The sequence below is a fragment of the Bombus fervidus genome, chromosome 15 (genome assembly GCF_041682495.2).
Source record: "Bombus fervidus isolate BK054 chromosome 15, iyBomFerv1, whole genome shotgun sequence".
In the NCBI taxonomy this organism is placed as follows: domain Eukaryota; kingdom Metazoa; phylum Arthropoda; class Insecta; order Hymenoptera; family Apidae; genus Bombus; species Bombus fervidus.
The window spans coordinates 5,637,438-5,654,035 of record NC_091531.1 but is presented as its reverse complement, the minus strand read 5'-3'; the positions used below and the strand labels follow the sequence as shown (position 1 = coordinate 5,654,035).

Here is a 16,598-nt window from a genome sequence, read left to right as displayed (position 1 = left end):
ATGAATTTCCTTATCGCGCTAAATTTAAAGTAATTTATTTACGCTGTACAAATTTATTTTAAAGAAAGACCATCATTTCGTTTTTTGTAATTTAATTTTTTATTTTTTCATTATTGTACATTAATTCGATATTATAATTTGTTATTAAAATATGACACATTATTCATTAAATATTAACATTTATATATTTTTTTATCGTTCTTATCGAGTAAGTAAATCGTACAAAAATGCGAAACGTAAACTTACAGCAATTACACAAATTTCTCGTTTATATTAAGAAGAGAAGTAAAATGTAATTTTTACAGCTAATTATTGTAAAATCGAGAAATTGTTTATTAAATTCACGAAAGTTATGAAAAATTATTTATATTTCCTATAAAGAAGAATTTATCAAATTGTATCTAAAAATTCAATTTAATGTTTATTGTCGAATGGTAGTATTTCAAAGTTACTATAGAATCGATAAAGAAGTCACGAATTCAGAATGAAAGCCAGTCATAAACAGCTTATTTATCTTCCTAATAATTGTTCGTCTCGATTAATCGCAACATACGAAAAATCATACTAAAGTTTTGCGTAGGTACTACTGAAATTTTATTTCAAGTCAAACTTTATTGTCCTCGCCGAATATCTGTTCGTTTTCTATGAAATATTTCAGTTTATCTTTTATCGTCTAAGAACTTAACCTTATACAGCATTAAAGTAACATTAATTCGTTCCCTGACAAAAACACTAAAGTTTTTGAAATGGAAACTGTAATTATATACATATCAGATTGTTGCATAATAAATGTCACTTCCCACAGATCTTGTTTCAGACATTCTAAAATCCTAAAACATTTAACAATTTTATGGTGGATGGGCAAAAGAGTTTAAGTTAAAGTTTGGTTGACAGGATATATAATATTATGCTAATATTTTCTACATTGCTGTCTTTTGCTTATAGTTCTAATAATACAAATCAATTTCACTTCTTTTCCACTCTGTTATTTAAGATTATAATAATATATCCAAAATCTAACATCTAATCCTACATTGATCTTTAAATGTTATAAATACTTCTTTGTAAAATTAATAATTCTGACTTATATTCTTTTACCTAACAAAGAATATTTTCATTCGTAAATTATTTTGTTTATGAGATTTTTATTATTCACTTCATTGATTTCATGATATTCTTAAGGCAATTACATTTTAAAAAATAAACAATATCAAAGATATTTTATTGTTACACTTCATTAAATGGAATAATTAAATTTATTACTTTTTAGTTACAGATGATCAATGTTGGAAGAATGGTATTGTCGCTCAATTGCAAACAACAATGCAGATGCAGAGGACGATGACGATGATAGTCCAGAGGAGGAAGTGCCTAACTATAAGGATCAGTATCGAAATCTTAAGAGAAAATTAAAATTTTTAATTTATGTACGTGTATCTAGTACTTTTATATATATTTTGGATATAAATTTATTTTATCATTTGATAATTATTTCAGGAAAATGAATGTTTTCAAGAAGCTTTGAGATCTACACAAAGAAAATTACTTAAAGTAAATAGGGACAAGAGTTTTTTATTAGATCGATTATTACAATATGAGAAGGTAGATGCCTCATTCAGTGAAAGTGATGAAACTGAATCGTCTGATGAAGAAGTTACTCGCCTTGATACTTCAAAAAGGTACTTGAACAAATTTTAGTTAAAAGAAAAGTGTTAGTACTTATGTATCAATTTTGTTCTGTTCCTAGAAAAAAGATAGAAATGGGAATTAGTAATCATACACCACATCATATGCCAACAGTGACAAAGTCTCAACTCAACACAAGCAAAAAGAAAAAACCTACTCCAAAAGTAACAAAATCAAACAGCACACCTATAGTAAGTAAACTATTTGTAATTTAAAGGAACAGTTAGTTTAGGACATTTTATATTTCAGGTACAATCATCAAATAATGTAGTACCAATGTCTTTGATGTCAGATGGCCATATGACACCAGAAGAAGTAGAAAGACATCTAGAGTCTCGACAGACTTATTTGGAACTAGTACCAGAGAAAGCACCACCTACTGTTCCAACTGAAATGTTCAGCAATGACCCTTCATTAGACAGGTAAATAGTTTGTTACAGAAATTTTTGTAGAAATATGTGTTATACGAAGTTTACATTTATAGCGAGTCTAACGAAATCGGAGAATTAGAAACGTCTCCAAGTAATATAGGTGAAGACTGCCCCAGTGTGGATATGATGGCCGAGTGACAAACATTTATTCCTAGTTTAGTGATTAATTACAAACTGCACATATAATTACTTATCTCATTAATATTACTCTACTTGACTAACTTAACTGTATTCTTCGTAATGTAATACAAGTTTTTATACATGTAACGAGATAGTTTGTAAATGACCACCTGTTCATAATCCTCATTTTAATGAGTACTTACGACGAACAAGAGAAAATAAATGAAATCTTGTCATCGGAATTAACGAATTTCATTTTTCCATAACATAATAAAATAACATAAACAGCAATAATAATTGCAAACTGAAATAATCACGTAATTAATTTTCGTTCGTCTTTTTTCTTCTTCTGAATATGTTACAAATATTCAGGTTAAACAACTAAAAATAGTCTATAATGATTGGTCAGAGGAATTCCGTGGAAAGTGTCCTAGAAAAAATTATAGCAAAAGTTGAAGCAGAATCGAACCAAAAAAATACAGGTATTAAGTTGACCATAAAACGAAAACTCAATAATTCAAAACATGATTCGAATAAAAGAGCGAAATTGAATCTACATGAATCCCTTGATGAGGCGACACACTGTCGTATTTGCTATGATTCTTCTCATCAATTACCCATTACATATCCCTGCAAGTGTAAGGTTAGCTAATCATCGCCACTTTTAATATTCCAAGGAAATTAAAAAATAAAACGAATTAAATTTTTTCAAGGGAACCATGGGTGCAATCCATTTGAAGTGTCTAGAACATTGGCTAGAGGAAAGTAACAGAAATAGCTGCGAATTATGTGGACACCAGTTCGAGATCAGACGAACTCCTCGTTACCATGTTCTACATTCTATATTAATTTGGGTGTGTCTTAATCAACAGCAACATCAATTATATGTTCGAAGTTTGAAGGCCGATTTACTTCGGAGCATTATTATTACGCCTATGGCAATAGGATGTTCTTATATTTGTATAGTCGCGGCCGATTTTTACGCCAAAAATAATTATGATAGCTTTCCCCCAGCGCGATGGTCAACTTATTTATTATTAGCTATGATGTCTCTGTTGCTCTTCTCTTATTTTATATGGATGTATATGGCGATACAGTATCATCAGAAGATCTGGTTTTATTGGTGGCAAAAGACAAGTACAGTAAGAGTTATATTGAATCCAGAAAATAGAACTTCAATAAACTACAAGTCTAACGTATCACAAGTTTAACAATTACTGAACACTTATACCCGTAACAGCAGATACTTTTACAATAGTCATTAGGATGCTCTTCTTTTGATTGAAATTTTTCCTCGACTTAATTGGGATATATATATACGCACCTTGCTTCCATCCGAAACTTTCTTCACCCATATCTATAAAATGAGGAAATTATAATTTAAGAAAAACATTATAATAAAAAGAAAGAAATTTTATGAATTTGTTGATAATCATTTACATACAGCTTCAGTTCCTATCGCCGAAATATTTGCAGCAAACCTAGTTAAATCTTTCCCTTCTACGTACACTGGTTGTCCACGATGGAACCTATAATTTTCTTGAGTTAGATAGATAATTCCAAAAATAAAAAGCAAAATTACCATCGTCTTTCATGTAGAAGTTTGCCATCTTCTATCCTAGTCTCTATTATAGGGGTATCAGAGGGTGGAGGAATATGTTGAGAAGGCATGTTTACTGTATTATAATGTGGTAGTATTGCTGCAAATAATGATTCCCAGTTAATTCATGTACATTATTTTGGAATTTTTAGTCAGTACCTGGTTTTCGAATAGTGGTCAGTACTTTACCGCGACTAATAGCTTTTAAATCGCTCTCTATCTCTTTTTCATCTAACAAATAGTTCAATTGCGCGGGAGGTGGTTTCCTCCGTTTTTCTACTTTCTCAGGTACAGGATCGTTTGGTCGCCTTCGTAATTTCCTTGTCATTACAGGTTTTACCTCAATAAGTAGAAAAATAAATATATGATATAACGAAGAATGAAACTGCTATTTGTATCAGTTTTATACCTCCATTGAATCGCCAGTGAGTTCCATTGTGTGTCTATCAGATTCAATCATTTTCCGTTTCTCTTCCATATCCGTTAATAAGTTTTCCTTTAAATCTATTTTCTTTTCCTCAAATTCCTTCACTGCTGCTTTTTTTTCTAATATATAGTCCCGTTCTACCCATTCTGTCAAATAATCACGGTAAATTATATTCAATCGTAATCTGTAAATAAACAATTTAATTAAAGGAACAAGTACATAGTAATTCCACTCAAAATGAATATTATACTTAAAGATTGCAAACCTTTCTTTGTACTGGGCTTCCAAGCGTTTTAGTTTCCGATTATACTCTGGATGTGTGCCATCCTTTAACTGCTGTAATTGTTTCTTTAAACTAGCTAACTTATCTTGATAAACTCTGAAAAATGCGAATGTAGTTCACCATTGATCAAAGAATTGACATAAATTTATCTACTTACTGCTCCTTTATTTCTGTATACTCTTCAGATTTACCAAGATCTGTCTCGCTTGCCTCCTCTGTATCTAAAAATTTATAAACTGCCTATTTATAAAAGTATTAATTACAAAAATATATTTTTAACGAATTAATTGTACCTTCATCACTTTCATCTTGTTCTTCAGCATCTCTGTCATCCTCCAAATACTCGTCGTTGTCTTCATCAATATCATAATCGTCCTGACCATACATGGTCGAAAACGGAGAATCCTGATACGACATTTTACAGTACAATAATCATTTCTTACTATTTCATTAACAATACCAGATATTTTAAACCAGTTTGAAAAACAAGTAGCCGCGTCCAATTAAGGTTATTCATATATCTACCATTCCATTTACAATACTATGTAGTTTCAATTTTCATAATATGTGGAACTCATTCTGATAATAAAATAGCTGTAAATAGAGCACTATTATGTGATAGGAATAATATTTAACATGAAATCGTATGTATTATTCTTGGAATATATAAACAAACATATATGCAATTGATCAGCTGTAGAACATTTGATGAAAATATCATTAAGGCTGTTTTAATACAGCGATACTTTTGCGAGTTTTTAGTAAGTCATTTCATAATTTCAACTGGTACAAAGAACGCGTAGCAAAAGAGATATTTGAAAATTTATTGTAATAATTTAATATAATGATATATAGAATATTATAATAATTTAAACAAAAGTAAAGTTCATTTAGGGTTCATACATAAGACTGATATACGTGGAAATTAAATATTAAATTTATATTAATAATATTAAATTTGGAAAAATTATACATCCGTTAGGAATATTAATATCAATTAACAAAGGAAACGTTTAATTCCAATATTTGCTAATTTTAATCAATATTTAAAAAAATATCGTTCTTTTACACATACTTTTATTGGATCTTAAAATGCATATTATTTTGCGATAATGTTTTTCGAACAATTAGAATTCATTAAACGATAAAAATTCATTACGTAATATTTTAAATAATTATCTATGAAATTTTCGAAAATCGCACGTTTTCATACTTATGCACTTGATTAAATTTAGAACTATATAGTAATTATGAGAATTCAAATGCTATTGGCAAAGCATGCAATTGGCAATACTTTTTAACGTACTTCGCAGTTGTATAGTTACAGTTTTAAAATGAATGCACGAGTGATGAAACGAATTTAAATGTAATATATTCATTTTGTTCTGTATGTTTCTAAATTACGCCGTTTTCCGGATACTCTATCAGATAATACTTTGAATGTACGCTATCCAAGCTTGTGCCAATTGCCATTGGAAATACACAACAGGATCATTAAAATTTGGCGGCAGCATAACCTTATGGTGACCTTAGTGGGAAAGTTTATAAATGATTTTTTCTTATCTCATATATTTTAATATCCTGTGTAAAATATGAAAGAACTAGGGGAAGTTAGCTGTGAGGTAATTCAAAATGTCAATGGAGTTTCCTATTTTATTTTCTTAAAAATATGCTATGAAAATATTTACTCGGTTATTGTAATATTTATTTGTATATTATAAAAGGTAATATCACTCTTAATCTAATAACAATATTATTTTGGTGTAGATACGCAGTGTTGTAGATATTCAGCATTCTATAACAAAATGTTTAAATAACATAAAAGGAGATGACAGTGGACCATCAAATGGTTCGCAAATATATAATGGTCTTGATGGTGTTTATGGAGGTTTTCTAAATGATGCCACGTATGCTTGGCTAAGTTATGGTTGCCATTTAGTAGTTCTTAATACAAAAACTGGTGAAAGTACCAGTTCGTGGACCTTCCGAGGGAAAATCACTTGTGTTTGTCAATTTCCTGCTCAGTGTGGGGAACTACCATTGCTCCTTGTTGGTTTGGACAATGAAGCAACTAGAATTAAAGATTCCGTGGGTTTATTGTGTATCTTTGATTGTACTTCTTCTCGTGTTTTAAGAGCTATTAAAGTAGGTATTGAAATATGATAAATTTCTAAATTATGTGGTATTTAGAATGAAATGTTCATGATATAATATATTATGTATAGATGCCAGCTGGTGTAGAACAAGTTTGTATTGTATCTGGTGCAACAGATTGGGAAGGATTTAATGACAGAAGACCAGACAATATTCTTATGCAAATGGATGGTATAGCTTGTGTAGTATTACGCAATCTTTATCATCTCATGATTGATCTTCAGAGATCTACTTGGGAGATTCCTGATTTATCTATTACAATGGATGAAATTTCTCCAGCTGAAATACAATTCTTAACAACTAAAGATTCCTTTCATAGAAACAGTAGCAAACACATGACTTGTAATTTGCTAACTCAACGTAAGTATAACATAAACAACACTCTGTTTTTGTTGTTTCTTTATTCTACTTTAATATACATGATTACATTTTTTACATTTGTAGGTATAGAAAAGCACATTGGTTTTAATAGAGAAAATTTTGAATTGAATACTTTTCTAGACGAAAAATTAACAAATACTATAATTAGCTCAATGAAAATTGGTTGTTTAATATCAGGATGTCTAGGCAGAGTGATAATATGGCAGAATGATGGTTCTGTGGGATGGATTAGCGTACCCATGGATGAAACCATGATAATAACACATTTAGCATTATTAGAACCAACAGATGATCCTAGACCTTTCTACTATTTGTGGGTTGTTTTTCAAGACGATTCGTTTAAGATGCCTCCTATCTTGAGAATGTTTGCCTTATTGTTCCAGCGAAAATACTGTGACAGAGGAACTAATTTATATTTTAATCTGGAAGGAGAGCCTAGCCTTAAATTCGAGATTGAATTAGACCCAAAAGATAGAGTGGTTAGTCTGTCTACGTTCGAAAGAGGAACTAATCTGGACCAAACAGAGTCAGAATGTAGAAAAGGTGAAGACAGTTTGCTTCTAATCTCAACTACTAATAGAACTTTATTATTCGATTTGAATCAATGGTACAAGGAACAAATGCCTCAAACTCTCAGTGAATGCAAGAATCCAAATAGCATATTGTCCTGTTATAATACAAATCACAGGGCTTGCAACATAACTGGCAAAGAGATAATAAGTTGTGCCTATATTCCTCGCACTTTACAAGAATTTCCTAACAATAGTTTAAACTCATCAGAAGAATTATTTTACCCAAATTCTTTGTTCTTTGAATGGATAGAGTTAAGTTTGTCAAAATTAACATCTTGGTATACTAGAGGAGTCCAAGCTGAATTACTTCGTGAAATTGCCCTTGCAGGGCCTATCATGCTAACGCAACCGTCTGAAATGTTTCACAAGTGTCTCTCCGTTGGTTTGACTCCGTTCAACACAGAAATTTCATTTTCTAGCGATCATAATGCTCAGAGGGATATGTTATTATCGCTTTGTTTGGAGCAACGTTGGGCGACTTTCTTGATTAAGTGTGCCAAAGAATGGTCAGATGGAAGTGCCGCCTACATGTATCCAAGTTTCTTAAAGTGGGGAATACAGCGCGCGTCTTCTATAAAAATGATCGCTGATCGTCTATGTATTCCTCTATTTGATCAATCAGGTAATAACATAGGCGAATCCGAAGTAAAAACGTTGAGATTTTGTTACCAACAATTGGAATGTTTATCCAATGTAGTAGCTAAGTTACCTTTTGAAACAAGCAGTTTAATCAAGCAACGAAGAGCACTAAAGCGAGTATCTATGTACTTCCAAGTATTATTATGGTTTTACGACGTGGGTTTGTTACCCGAATCGGAATGTCTAGAGGAAGGTCCTTTACCAATATCTCTTGCTCTGAAAATTCCATATCCATTCGAAAAATTGTTTTCTCTGTATAAAGAAAAACGAGAATCGATTAAAGACAATAATGCAAAAGAAGGAAGTGAAGAGGTGCTTTTCATAGATGAATTGATAGCTCGAGAGTGTCCTGCATTGAATTTACAGTGGGAAAGAGAAGCTGGAGAAGCGAATACCAATGGCTATTATCCTCCACCCTCTTTGCAGTCGTTACTGAGGAGTTACTTGACTGACTGCGATCAGACAGAGTCAAATGAGATAGAATGTAAACATCAGATCACTATATACCTTCTAATGGATTTAGCTATGCTGTTACAGGGTTCCTATCCTGGAGTTGATCAATTGATCAAATATCCTTCATCTTTCAAGATGAGTCCAAGCCTCATAAAACTTACCCAAGCATTCTGGCTTCTAGATCATGAGGATTACCAAGGTTTCTTGGACATGATGACTGGCCAATTAGTCAGTGATTCTGATGTTAAAGACTGGCATCATAAACTTGTGCTAAAAACACTGATAAGGAACAGTCAGCACAAGTTAGCTTTAATGTATCTACGCATAAAGAAACCTCCTTTGTCATCCTTTCAAGAACAAAGCACATTAATAAGTTTATCAGTGGAGCATGGTTTGGTTCAATCTGCTTTTCATCATAGACTGCAGTCACATTATACACAGCTACTAATGTGTTTCTTTCAATCCTGTAAGAATTATAATAAACTCGGCGATATTTTACATTTGGCCTTGGATACTGAAGAAGAGGAAATGTTTGTCAAGTTTCTGGAAGATTCCAAGTCTGAAGACATAAAATTATTGTATTATTTGCAACGTTGTCGTTACATGGAAGCCAATAGTGGAAACACTACTACTTGGTTTAGTTCTGTTGCTTCAAAGAACATGCATTTTGATATGTTAAATGCCTACAATGCAACTTTACCTAACGTAGTGAAGCGGTTTTCTATGAACATGGGTAAAAGTAATCTAGATGCAGATTTAGAGTCCAGATATCCCAGACCTATGACCCACAACAAAAGTTTTCAGAAAACTGCAAATATTTATGAAACAGTTATCAGGAAGGCAAAGGAAACCTATGTTAGAACAGAAAAGTCTGTGGTTCCCTTCGTCACTGCCCCTTGTGCGGCGTTAAAGTCATCTAATGACAGGATCAATATAAATTGTGTAATGTCCCCCAAAATGGTACAAATGAATAACAAACGCACTTTGGAACAGGTTTTGCATGATGAAGAGAACAGTGGTATGAGAACACCAGAAAGAACAAAACGTAGGAAGTTGCTGGATGATAGCGAAGCAGCTTTGAGTGCTGCATTTAGTACCCCATTGGTAAAACGGAAAATATCCACCAATAGGGATATTCCGATTGAAACTCCGCATTCTATTTTAAAAATTCGACAGCTTATAAGATCTTCGACGTCTCCAATTGCTGCTAGCCTACAGGATGAAATCACAGGTAGTCCAGTGTCGGACGGGGAGCGTAAAGTTAATAGACAGATACGATTCAATATTAGTCAGTCAAAGAACAGCTGTTCTCATGGTGAAGTTAGCAGAGAAGAAGAATTTTCTAAACTTAATACGTCTGATCAAAACGATGAAATGTTCGTGAGTCCAGCGACAAGTGAAAAATGTCTGATTGATAGTCCAGTTTTATCAGATAGTAGTTTTACTTGCAAAAATATATATACAGCTCGACCTAGACCGAGTCTTAGAAGAACATACTTACAAACGTCTACAGAATCCATAAATGAGTCTTTGTCCAATTGTTCAAAGACAAAAAATTCCGTAAATTCTCGTTTGAGCGTTCCTTCAGTCAATATGTTGAATAATCGCTCCTTAACGAACACGCCGCAGGTATCCAAAAGATTATCTACGTTATCTTCTTCCAGTTATTCCCCTGCGGTTCTCTCTCCAGATAGTAGCTTTGAGATAAAAGTTCCTTCAAGAAAGTCCGATAAGAGTGACCTTCAGCGTCCCTTGAAAATCCCTAAACAAGAGAATACTAATCATAATTCTCTTATGGCCTCAATACCTGTGACAAAGAGTTCTAGCCCTGAAAATCCGCGACACAGTTCGGAGGAACCAATTAGCACACAAGTCGAAGAGGACATTGTTCCAGAAGCATTTTATGAAAATAGAGAGAAGACCTTGGAAAATATAGATCAATCAAATCATTTAGAACTACGTAACAATAAAAAATTAAAAGAAGATGTGAAAGATATATGTATAAATAGAGATGTTTCGAGCTCTAAAGTTTTGGCTAATATTAATGAAGATCATGAAGGAGATGAAGAGGAATATAAAAGTCTTTCTAAGAATGATGTAAGTTGTTTAGAGCACAAAGAACAACGCCATCAATCATTTCATGAAAAATTACCGAAAGAATTTGAGCACGATGTTGAAAAACACGTTAGTTCTAAAAATGGTGTACTATTCGACATCACTGACGATGAATCCTCAAATGGTAGCGATGAGGTATTCTTAGTTCTTGATGAACCGGAGAGCAAAGAAAAACAAGGTTCAAAAACGGTACCAATGAATACAGACAACATCTTTGACGCTTCAAATATCACAGATGATGAATCTGATTCCAGCATAGAAGTATTAGATAATCTTCAAAGAAATACTGCACATCTGGATAAAGAAGAAAATATATGTGACCAATCCAGGTTTTCCCAGAAGAAGGAAGAAAATGCAGAGGAACAGAAGACAAAGGACAAGTCGATTCGACTTGATAACAATAATTCTAATTATAGAAGAACTAGGAGGAACTCAGTTCGAAGTTCATCAGATCATATAGAACCAAAGGACATTGTTAATACTTCCAATTTAGACTCTGAATCCCCAGAAATCACACCTAGAATGACCAGATCACGTCGAGCTTCATCCATATCGAAAGAAACTACTATGTCTCCTTTAAATTCACCTTGCAAGGTTCTTACAAAGACGCCACGATCGAGACGAGCCAGTTCGTTGGTGAAAGAAGTATTAATTGCTTCTGTAGTACCTGCAGATGAAAGTGTGAAGCAGATAGCCTCTTCTGGATCAGATGGATCATCTGGGATTTCGTCGCCAAGGAAAATCAGGGGCAAGAGGGCATCTTCTGTTGCTAAGGATATTTCCATACAGGCAGAAAGTGAGGAAGATAAAGTTCCAGTGAGAAGGAGTTTAAGGCGTTCTGCCTCAATACAAAAGGAGCTACCAGAAAGTAGTGAGAAAAAGGTTCAAACAGAAACTAAGAGCTCAAATACCAAACAATCCTCAGGAGGATCAAATAAATCGAGTACAATCTCAATTCGATCAAGAAAGGAATCTCAAACAAGTGAACAGGATGAGGAAGAGCCTAGTATTGTTAAGTCATCAAAGAGACGAGGTAGTTCTGTACCTAAAGAGTCAGTCAACGTGGTAAGAACAACTCGAAGGTCTAGCAGCATAGCTAAGGAAATTGTCTCAAAGGACCTTGGACCATCATCAGAATCAGTGAAAGAACAGTATTTTGTAGAACAGGTAGTAAGCAAACCAGCTGCAAACACACGTAGTCGTAGATCCTCAATACAATCAATACCGGAAGAACTTGAAGAAATTCTAAGCGTACCATTAAAAGAAAGAGTCTCTACTACAAACAAGAGGCAAGAGGCTGCACGGAATCCTCGACTGAGAAGAGCAGCAAGCGTGGAATTATCTCAAGTAGAGACAAGGAGGAAAACCAGAAGTGCCCGTAGCAAGGAAATCTTTGAAGAGACAATAATGGAGGAAGAAGGGACAGAAACCATAAGTCCAATAGACGATTCCAAGAAAGTTTCTAAGAAGAGGAAACGTGGTGTTTCTGAAACCTCTACTCGAGAAGCGAATGAAGCGACATCAAAACCAAGAAGAGGAACAAAGCAATCAACAAAACAAGATACCAAGGATAAGGCAGCTAATCAGTTTTCTTTTTCACAGCCAGAGAAGACGGATGATCAACCATTGGATCAAAACGGTACATTCTAGCAATATTTAATTAATATTTATTCATTGAGATTTATTAAAAAAACTGCTTTAAATTTTATTTGCAGCTATTGGAGAAGTTCCAAAATATATGTTTTCACCACCACATACCAGATCAAAAACTATGGCTTCTGATCATCGTAGGTGGTTACTTTTCAATTAAATTAATTTATTTCTTTTCTAGAATCTGTTATGAGATTACTTCTCTCTTACCTACACACGCTTCTGAATCTTTACACACTCAATGCTCTGCAGCTTATTCACTCATGCTTCTAACAGCAGCTAAGAACTTATACTTTATATGCTTCTTTATTACCTTTTAAAAGCACAGAATCAGTATTAAAATTTTTTTTATTTTTTATACAGATTGAATAGTTTCATTCCGATTTTGAGCGAAGATGAGGGGGAGGAAGAGAATGAGGAAGAGACACAGAATACTATACGGAAAACCGCAGAAGTGAAAAAGCCGAACTGTTATCATATACGCCGCTGTAGAACGAAGTTTGTACTACCCGTAAAATCAAAGAGTACAACAAATTAAATGTAATTTTACGAAATTTTTTAAAACCTTTTTTTGCACAATCATATATTCAGTTATCCAATTTTAAATGATTTACAATCTATAATCTATGATAGATCATATACAGTGCTTTCTTTCGACAACCATGTACAGTGGATAATATGTAAAAAAAATGCAGTTGTTTTTCGAATGACTTAATTGCATAGAGAGAAAAAAAGATGGATTAGAGATTATGATATGTGGGACCATGTGAAATGAAACTTTTGTTACATCATAATGATGCAAAGTTTATCACAGAGCAAGATTCGTTTCTAAAACACAAAGCAGAGAAAAAGGGGACAGTCTGTTGCTATTGATTTGATAATATTCAGTATAATGAAAGTTATAGCTATATTTTATCAATGAGTAATCTCGTCTGATGCATAACACTTTGGACATACGTTAATGTGGTACTTTGCGAGGTGTATATTTTTTAAAATTAACATGGTTTATTTAGAAGACTATTTTATATAATCTATAAATTTATTTAATCAATTTAATTAGTATTTTCATGCTTATGAAATAACCTGTTTTTTTTTCCTAATTAGTATCATTAAGTTTCCAAAACGTGTGAACAGGTGTATAGAAAGAAATCTTCGTTGATCTGTATCTTCTAAATATTAAACCAGCAAGAAACTTTGGAAATGTATTATAAAAAACAAATAATTCTCTCTCTCTCTCTATCTTTGTAAATCATAAGATTCCTTACTTTTATATACTTATTTGGCAAATATATTTGTTACATTAAATTGATCCTTTTTTTTAACGCAATAAGTTCATGGAATGAATTATTGTCGTAACGTATATTTATATGGTGGTTTTTGATGAAAATGTGTACCATAACTTTGTAAATAATTTATTAATATACCCATGTATAGCTGTATTCATACAATAAATGTAAAAAAGAATTAATACATATTATTGCTATCGAATAAATTTCCAATCACCATAAATAAGTACCTATAACATAAATACTGAAGCGACATTAAATAATAATACTACAATTGTGCTGCATCTACATTATAATAGATTAGTAAAAATTGTAACACGATCATTCAACTTATATTTCCTAAAGTAAAGCTTACAAAATCATTTAATTTATCAAACATTTGTTTTATAGTATGTATTCGTAGCTTCGAATATTTTTCAAAAAAACGAAATTCTCGTGTTGCTAATACTAAACTTTGTCTGGTACAAAATGAACGTTATAAATGTCCTCTTTGGCAGTAAATACATATATATTCTTGGTTCTGCGTCTTAAATAATTAAAAAAAAAAAAAAACATTGCTTTAAGAAAGAAGCAAGGAAAATTTATGCATATGTTAAATTTACATTAAATTTAGAGAGCAATATTTATGTAATTCGATTAAAATCTGTTTCAATCAGATCATTTGATATTCAGTCTAAATGGTCGATATTTGTACATCATTGTTTGCTTATTTGATACAATTAAATATAATAGCTGAATCTTCTCTTTTTAATCTTAGTATGATTGTCTACTTCACTGCTTTTATTTATTCATTTTTTTTGCATAAAAATCTCTTTGATATTATTATATAATATATTATTCTCAAGTTTGATATAAATGTACATGGATAAAGGCAGATGTAAGATTCAGGACGGTGTAATTGGTTATTAAATGCTAATCAGTTTTCGATATTCGTTGACTTCCTTACACCGTACTCTTTCAAAAGGCACATTTATCTCTATATTGTTTTCGTTAAATATATCTTTTCGTAAATGGAAGATAGAAATTTAATTCTATTTCTATATTGATTTTTAAGTTAGCTATGTATATGATATGAGCTTCTACGCGTAACTTACGATAAGTAACTTATATCGTTTTTTCATGGCATCGAAAATGTTCTATCGAAAAATAAAGAGAAACTTAATAAACTATTTTTACTGCTGTTTACAACCATCTTTTACACGACGTTTATGCTTTTCTTCATGAGCTTGGGACGGGGATTGCATTTGATTTCTTCGTTGTCCTTGTATAGGCATGTAACACGGAGCATCATCGTTCATAAGCTCCTGTGGAGGTGTAGGCAATGCATATGTAGGACTTACTGTGCTACTTGAGCTACTTGAAGTGTTTCTGTGCATACTTCCATTGTATGTAGGATCAATAATTGCAGCTACGTTTTGCACTTCTCTTATATTTTCAACAGACTCATCTAACGTTTGTATTTCTTCAGGATCAGGATATTGTGGGTAATTTAAAGTTGGTTGTACTCTAGTCTTGCCTTTCAATTCTAATCTATCAGGTCGTTGAGGCTTTTCCATAAGATTCTGCTCCTCTAATTCTTGAAGTTGCTGCCGTTCTAGTTTTCTTTGCTTTGCTCTTTGTCTCGCTTTTCTTATTTTTGCTCGCTCCTTTTCCTGAAGCATTCGTGCAAGTTCCGCATCCTGTGCTTCCATCGCAATCTTTTGATCTAGCAGTAGTTGTTCATTAACAGGACCATCATGATTATCTATAGCATTTTCTTCTTCTTCCTGCTGCAGTTTTCTTGCTAATTCCTTTATTTAACAGATAAAAATTAGTGAATACTATAGATACATTGTTAGAATATTTTCTTAAATACCTCATCTTTCTCTTCTTGAATGTGTCGTTCGAGCTCAAGTTGTGCAGCTTCATCATCCAATCTCAATTGCAGTCTCATTTGCTCTTGCAATTCTCTTTCTTTCTGTCGCTCCTCTCGTTCTAAGGACAATGCAATCTGTTTTGCAACAAGAGCATCTCTTTCCTCTCTAAAATCAGAAACACTTCAATACGACATAAACTTTAACAAATCAGTACAATCGAAGGTTCAAATACTAACTGCTGTTGAATATAGGATTGATATCTAAGCTCTTCCAGCTCCTGTTCAACTTTAGCCCTTGGTAAATCCTCTCTAACTTGTGCATTGCGAACTTTGTTGCTTGTGTAGTGTTCCCTAACTATAAGGCACAGTACAATAAAGATGATAGCCAATAAAATCAACAATATTTTACAAATAATCTAATATTCTTACTTTCTTCGTCTTGTAGACGGTAAGCGAGTGCTCCATCTTCGTGCACCAGCCACTCACGACACACTACAATATTGTCAAAGGATTGCTTATTAGGAATGCCAGGCAAATGAGTAATTCTAATATGATTGCAATAAGTGACAGGAGGCGTTGAAAAAATGCAACATACCTTCGTTTACTCGGCCTGCCTTCGGTAATGTGTCCGAGCTCAAGACGGATTTCGCCATTTCTTATCGATTAATCGTTGCCTTACGGGTAAGATACTACTTTTCAACCAACTTTCTTGTTTACAACCACCTTACGGAAAACATACGTTGTTTTTTCTCCATCTTAAATAGCAATGAATAGAATAGAGGCCTGTATTTGTGCTATTCCCACCGTACATATGCATTTCTCCATTCACGGTGTAGGTAAGAATATCCGTAAAGCACATTGGAGACGTAGTACGAGCTGTGAGTACACATATATACCGACACACTTTCAAGCCAAGCTTCACTGAATCTAAGTGACAGGTACGGTA

General features: G+C 32.8%; 5 protein-coding genes across 8 annotated transcripts; 3 read left to right on the top strand and 2 right to left on the bottom strand.

The window, feature by feature from the left end:
- The first annotated feature begins 426 nt into the window (after positions 1-426).
- Positions 427-2,384, top strand: LOC139994659 (uncharacterized). 2 transcript variants are annotated; one of them, XM_072017510.1, is made up of 6 exons: positions 427-576; positions 1,271-1,427; positions 1,498-1,679; positions 1,748-1,877; positions 1,936-2,108; positions 2,171-2,384. In XM_072017510.1, the coding sequence occupies exons 2-6, from the start codon at positions 1,284-1,286 to the stop codon at positions 2,253-2,255; spliced, it is 714 nt and encodes a 237-aa protein (XP_071873611.1). In that variant the 5' UTR covers positions 427-576; positions 1,271-1,283; the 3' UTR covers positions 2,256-2,384. The 2 variants fall into 2 exon arrangements, with proteins under 2 accessions (XP_071873611.1, XP_071873610.1); XM_072017509.1 differs by having other exon boundaries at positions 432-580.
- A 213-nt stretch (positions 2,385-2,597) lies between these two features.
- Positions 2,598-3,448, top strand: LOC139994658 (E3 ubiquitin-protein ligase MARCHF3). The gene is made up of 2 exons (XM_072017508.1): positions 2,598-2,880; positions 2,951-3,448. Exons 1-2 carry the CDS (start codon positions 2,635-2,637, stop codon positions 3,446-3,448), a joined length of 744 nt encoding a protein of 247 aa, XP_071873609.1. The 5' UTR covers positions 2,598-2,634.
- Positions 3,330-5,243, bottom strand: LOC139994657 (sin3 histone deacetylase corepressor complex component SDS3). The gene is made up of 8 exons (XM_072017507.1): positions 4,841-5,243; positions 4,705-4,768; positions 4,530-4,643; positions 4,247-4,448; positions 3,997-4,177; positions 3,820-3,937; positions 3,682-3,766; positions 3,330-3,594 (listed from the first exon to the last, which is right to left on the bottom strand). The coding sequence occupies exons 1-8, from the start codon at positions 4,962-4,964 to the stop codon at positions 3,499-3,501; spliced, it is 984 nt and encodes a 327-aa protein (XP_071873608.1). The 5' UTR covers positions 4,965-5,243; the 3' UTR covers positions 3,330-3,498.
- A 605-nt stretch (positions 5,244-5,848) lies between these two features.
- On the top strand, positions 5,849-13,985 carry Elys (AT hook containing transcription factor 1 homolog). 2 transcript variants are annotated; one of them, XM_072018747.1, is made up of 6 exons: positions 5,849-6,169; positions 6,315-6,692; positions 6,773-7,061; positions 7,146-12,500; positions 12,577-12,652; positions 12,875-13,985. In XM_072018747.1, exons 1-6 carry the CDS (start codon positions 6,140-6,142, stop codon positions 13,047-13,049), a joined length of 6,303 nt encoding a protein of 2,100 aa, XP_071874848.1. In that variant the 5' UTR covers positions 5,849-6,139; the 3' UTR covers positions 13,050-13,985. The 2 variants fall into 2 exon arrangements, with proteins under 2 accessions (XP_071874848.1, XP_071874849.1); XM_072018748.1 differs by having other exon boundaries at positions 12,577-12,648; positions 12,875-13,075.
- Positions 13,908-16,528, bottom strand: LOC139995357 (uncharacterized). Of its 2 annotated transcripts, none has more exons than XM_072018773.1 (5): positions 16,248-16,528; positions 16,082-16,144; positions 15,890-16,007; positions 15,653-15,833; positions 13,908-15,587 (listed from the first exon to the last, which is right to left on the bottom strand). In XM_072018773.1, the coding sequence occupies exons 1-5, from the start codon at positions 16,303-16,305 to the stop codon at positions 14,970-14,972; spliced, it is 1,038 nt and encodes a 345-aa protein (XP_071874874.1). In that variant the 5' UTR covers positions 16,306-16,528; the 3' UTR covers positions 13,908-14,969. The 2 variants fall into 2 exon arrangements, with proteins under 2 accessions (XP_071874874.1, XP_071874875.1); XM_072018774.1 differs by having other exon boundaries at positions 15,653-15,818.
- Between the last annotated feature and the right edge of the window lie 70 nt (positions 16,529-16,598).